Genomic DNA, 6,000 nt, shown 5'->3' with positions numbered 1-6,000 from the left:
TGTGAGAACATTGTACAGTCCTCTCGTTGTATCCTTTGTTTACAGTTATTTTAGTGACCGTCTGCATACGTATGTTTGTCAGTATTCTGGAAATGTATATCAATCTCTGTCTAGTCCAAATACAGTAATGATACTCGTGATGTTTATACAAATGAGGATATGCACAATATTGACAGTGTCAATGATTATTATGATATATGTATGTATGACAATTTGAGATTACAGTATGTGAAATGCAACAGGAATGATAATATGAAAAATAAAAGTTATTGTTTTTTTATAATATATTATACATTGTGTTCATTTGATTTCCCAATAGCCAGTAGATATGATATTATATGATATGGGATGATATTTACGCTCTCTATGTAAGGCAGCCTACAGTTAGATCAGAGCTATAAGCCCCCAAACAATCCTTCAGATCAGCAGTGTATCAGCTGTGGTCAGAGAGGCTCTGTACCTTTGAGGTACCGCTACAGACAGACTTCACAGAATAGACCCATCTCTTCAGGTTACACCTTAACTGCTCCTCCTGAGACATCTACTACCCCCCAGCACTGCGTCTCCTGAGACACCCGCTTTTCCCCTTTACTGTGTACCCTATGACTTCTACTGCCCCCCTTGTACTGTTTCTCTGTTCTCCAGTGTCTATATATATATTTAAAGAAAAATCCTTCTATCACAGAGACTGCCAATGGCCCTGGGCCTGAGCTAGATTACTCTTCCTGCTACGGCTGGTGGATTGATGATTCATTTGCTTAGTAGTCAAATGTATTGATTGTAAGTCGCTTTGGAATAAGGGTCTGCTAAATGCCAAAAATGTCAATGTAAATAGTGATTTCACCACTAGATGGAGTCTTGGCTGGGTTCTACTTCTACCACCAAACCCTCTACCTCTCCTCTCCCTCTGTCTGTTCAATATGCAGATTTACTATTATTAGTCAGGGCACCAGATTCCTTCAGACTCTCTCATCTTCATTCATAGTCCTCGCACCCCCTACTCTGTCAGTTTCTGCCTGGGGAGGGGAGGTGAGTGGGTGCCAGGGAATTGCCAGGAGAAGCCCACTCTCTTATGAGGAGTGTGTAGTCAATGGTCTAGTCATGGCAGTATTACAAAGGGAGTTTCCCCTGTCGCAACCCACACTACAGTAGCTGTTGAGGAAATGCAGCTCTAGTGGAAACAAGTGTCACTGAGTTTATTTTTTAAGGACAGAGGCGTTGCAACTGTATGCAAACACAAATGAGTTAAGCTAAACCAACAAGGTGTGGTAGCATCGATAAAATCGTTTGAGGAAGTAAAAATCTAGAAACATTCGACATTGCAAGGTGCAAATATGTCATGTTTTACAACTGTCATTAGTCACAAACTTCCTCCTAGATCAGTGTTGTGTTCCATTTCGACTCATCGGTCTCATGAATTAAGGAATTCCATTACCTGCTAAAGATCCTAATCTACGTAACCCCACCATGTGTGGTACCTCGGTTTTCCAACATCAAAGAGAGAAAAAGGCTGGCTTTGGAATGTTAGAATAATTACTGGACTTAAATTGGAATTATCAGACTTTGATCTTTTGTGATTTGTTTGATTTGGTGCAGATATGCAAACTAATAAACAGAATATTATTCAGCTGGTATACTGATACTGAGTATACCAGCTGAAAAATATTCAGTTTATTAGTTATTTTCTCAGTTTATTAGCTTGGTAATAAAAGTATGTACCATTTGTATGCTGTACACAGTACAGTATGAGCTATATAGCGCATATATACTGTACTGTGTACAGCATACACATGGTACATACTGTTATTACCAAGCTACACCTCATGTCATATGTCATGTCATGGATATACAGATACATATAGATTTTGGTATAACTCAGATTTTTTTTTTTTTTACATTTTAATTGATATTCAGTTTACAACAACTGAGACAATGGAACAGCATACAGTTGAACTACACTATTGTAAATCAGATCAGGTTTTCAACTTGCATAATTAAAGAATAATTAATTAATTAAATAAATAAATAAATACAATTAAATCAAAAGTAATAATTATCAAGAACAACATAGAAATATAAAATGCAATTAAATAATATAATAAATAATATAAATAACATGATGTCAAGACAAAAACATAAAAAAGAAAAAGAAAAATCATAGAAACACTGACATCAGGATCTGAAATACTGTGATAAAATCTCTATGTAAAATGCAATTAAATAATATAATAAATAGGTTATCCACACATTTATGAAAAACTAAAGTTATACATTCATGGTCAATCATCAACTATAGTTGTGTCACAAAAAACTAAAGTTGTGTAGTGACATGAATATACGTAGGGAATACAATCGTAAAGTCATTCAGATAACATCACAGTCGGAAATAGTGCAGTTTGTTTCTGTGCTGAGAATCATAGTACAGCATAAGGTCCTTACAGTAACATGGTAGGACTGTACATAGTACATTTACATCTTAGTAATGCATTTCCACAGATAAACCAATGGTAATACATCATACAGTAGATCCCAATGATAAACTGCTGCAGTTCTCATAGGATGGTGTCATAAATCCTGCTCTGTGACTGAAAATAATGGCAATAGCTTTAATATAAAACCACCTTAATTCCAGCCAATATCAGCAGACAAAATACCCTGAATCTGATCAGCTAAGCGCTCTTTCCCTTTTCCATGTGCGTCTTCTTCTTGTACTGTATGGAGCTCCTTCTCACACTTTCTCCCTATGGTCAGTCACTGTGATTCCCTCACAAGGCGAACACACCAAAGAAGGTATTCCCAGGGCCCTCCTCCAGGTCGGGCATCAGCCTATGGGGCGTTACGGTCTTCAGCTTGTCTCCCTTCTCCAGGTGGAACACTGCTCCCATGGACACGACGCTGAACCATTTGCTCTCTGTGTTGCTGCTGGACGTCTTCTCACAGATGGTGCGTACAGAGTCCAGCAGCGGCAGATATTCATCACTCTCGCCGCTCCCACTCCCGTAGATGTTGGACCATCGCTGGACTTTGTGGCTCACATAGACCATCTTGCCCGGGTGCTTGGAGTCGGCCTGGCAGCTGACGCGGAAGGAGGCCTGGCTGTAGACGAAGTACAGGCCTGACCGAGGGATCACAATCTCGTTGTTTTCAAGTTTAAGCCCTCCCTGTGAGAAGCTCTGGTCCACATCATCCATCCACTGCACAGAGGTTTTAGGGAAGTCAGAGTTGTAAACACCTAGAGGGAAGGCAGACAGAAAGAGAGAAAGAGAGATAGAGGTTAACATGGGCAGGAGTAAATCTCAGAGATACAGAGAAGTTGCACTGTTACAATTTGTGTATGTAATGTATGTCTGAATACATCAAAGCACCTACTCTATTGAATCTACTTCCAAATGAACAGTTTCAAAAAGACACAGAGGTTGTGTCTAATTCAGTGCGTCAAAATAGCTTGATTTACAGTTTCTTACCTTTTAAATGAATGGCAGCACTTCCCTTTGCGTTTGTAGAGATTTGTCTTAACGTATGACGAAGGTCTGTGGAGTCAAGAAGACAGAGATTTAGAAACTGTGCCATAAGCTCAGAAGACATTCTATCATGCATGCTGCTTTGGTACTAGCAGCTTCTCCTACAGCAGCACAGTAGCAGTCAAGGCAGTAGAGTAGATATGATGTTGTAATACCAAAACATCAACATTTAGACCTACAAAGACAAAGGAAGTGAACTCACCGTCTGCTTCCCCTGTTTGATCTTGTTTCTTGGCGTGCAAGGTAAAGAAGATTGCAGCGGAGACACACAGTGCCATTGCCAGCAGTGCACCACACACTCTCCACCGGTTGGTGTGTGTGGATAGTTCCCGTACCACGGTCACCTCTGCAGGGCTCACACGGCCTCTCTCCATGTCCAATACAACGTTGTGGTCAACTCCCATTGTATAACGTTCCTACTAGAGCCTTCTTGTCCTTGTCAATGTCGCAAAAAGTATCTAAGAGAAACCTCACACTCAAATGTCAATCGCCGGTCTTTGCAGTATTCAAGTTTTGTACTTTCTGTATGAAGCACACAGTCTTACTGGAGGATGACTATGTTGTGGAGGTATTGTTTCTTCTCTGTTGCTTTGCTTGATTGACTGATACTCCATGTGCAGCTCTTTTTAAACCATTCTTTTGTTGGAAACTCCGGTGATGTCATTCAGTTTTGAGTGAATGGATTAATGGGGAAGGAGAGCATGGGCAGTGGTGACTGGGAGAACCCATCAAGTTTTTCACTTTACACCCACACACACACCCACACAAACACACACACACACACACACACACATATACACACACACACACTCACACACTCACACACACACATACACACGCAAACACACACACACATTTATATTTTTGACATTTAGGAGACGCCTTATTCCAAAACGACTTACAATACACACACACACACACACACACACACACGCACACACACACACACACACACACACACACACGCACACAATCATGCGCGAAACCCACAAACCACAACTACTCCGTTCCTCTATGGAGCCCTGCAGCAGCGGAAGCAGCACCATCATCTCTCTACAGTAGTTTCATCTTTACTCTCTTCCTTCTTTTGCTTTCCTTTCCCTTACATCTTTTTCTTGTGGAATTTTCACGTCCAATGTATCCACGAATGGAGTTTTCTACAAATAAACCTGCATTGATCCACTATGCAATGTACTGTATGACAGCAACAGCGGATGAACAAATATCATTATGTTACACTGGTCAGGGCAGCAATGAGGAGCAGTCGCTTGGGCAGTAGTAGTGTGTTACAGCAGTAACATAGCATGTGGTATCTATCATTTGAATGTGTAGCCTCGTTTATGGACTCTCTGTTACATGTTGTACTGGCGTCTGAGGTACAGAAGTAGGCCTATATTCTACCTCCTTCACCTCCATACTTTAATACTTAAAAGCAGATTACTTGTATGTTGGTGTAACATTTTGCACTGTAAATTCTTACAAGCAAACATGTCGAAAGTGAGGCTCAGGAGAGGCTGGTGGAGGTGGAAATCAGAGGACTGAGTCATTGTAATTAATGGGTGGAATGAGAAATGTTAAAAAGGCATGAGTCATGGTTGCTACCCATAATGGTAGCAATATCTCTCATTTCCTTCCCTGTCTTAAAAATAGGCCAAGCACACAGGGGTGAAGTCTTAACCAATCGTTAAGCCACCATCTTCCCTCTTTCTAAATATTTAAATCCCTGAGCTACATTAAATGCTAATTTCCCCACTGCATTCAAACAAATGTATGAAATATTATATATAAGAAACTGGCCTGAAAAATATATTTTACATTCATTGAAATTATTCATGACCACATTTCTCAACGTTGTAACATCTGCTCGAATTCAGTTTTGTTGAGCAACTCCAGTCATTCAGTGTACTATTCAAAGAACACCATAGCAATGTCAAAATATTACATACTCAATAGCAAGGATGACTGATGCTGACTGTGCACTATCTTTACTGATTATCTCAACTGTACTCTATTAATACTTAACTTTACACTATCAATGGAAAATAAACGTATCTTTGTGAGACAGTTACTCAGATGAGGGTCAATTATTTGGTTCGATGGCATTATTTGTTTTGAATGATTAAAACATTGTATCAATGAAGCAGCTCTAAGAATATTGTATCCCTTAGAGTTCCACAAGTCTCATCTGAGCTGTCTCAATTGGCCTTTAGTTGTTGTGCCTGAATACCTGCTATAACCTTCAAAACGTACTCAAAACATATTGTTTACAGTAGGTTAATATAATGTAATGTATTGTAATGTAAGCAGGTCTCCCCTGAACAAGAGACATTGGTCTCATTGGGACACCCTGTATAAATGAGCTATTTATAATAATTAGCAATACGTGTTTTGTACTTTTAAATATTTTATTGATATTCACTTAACAACAACTGATACAATGGAACAGCATACAGAACTACACTATTGTAAATCATATCAG

The 6,000-nt window shown here is 39.5% G+C and overlaps 1 protein-coding gene across 1 annotated transcript; it reads right to left on the bottom strand.

The window, feature by feature from the left end:
* Positions 1-2,765: 2,765 nt before the first annotated feature.
* Positions 2,766-3,799, bottom strand: LOC308154181 (tumor necrosis factor-like; the record flags this gene model as incomplete). Its single annotated transcript, XM_080527354.1, has 2 exons — positions 2,766-3,232; positions 3,724-3,799. 2 exons carry the CDS (start codon positions 3,797-3,799, stop codon positions 2,766-2,768), a joined length of 543 nt encoding a protein of 180 aa, XP_080383480.1.
* Positions 3,800-6,000: the final 2,201 nt, after the last annotated feature.

The sequence above is a fragment of the Nansenia antarctica genome (assembly GCF_963989245.1).
Source record: "Nansenia antarctica genome assembly, chromosome: 3".
Classification (NCBI taxonomy): Eukaryota; Metazoa; Chordata; class Actinopteri; order Argentiniformes; family Microstomatidae; genus Nansenia; species Nansenia antarctica.
This window is presented reverse-complemented; position numbering and strand designations above follow the sequence as displayed.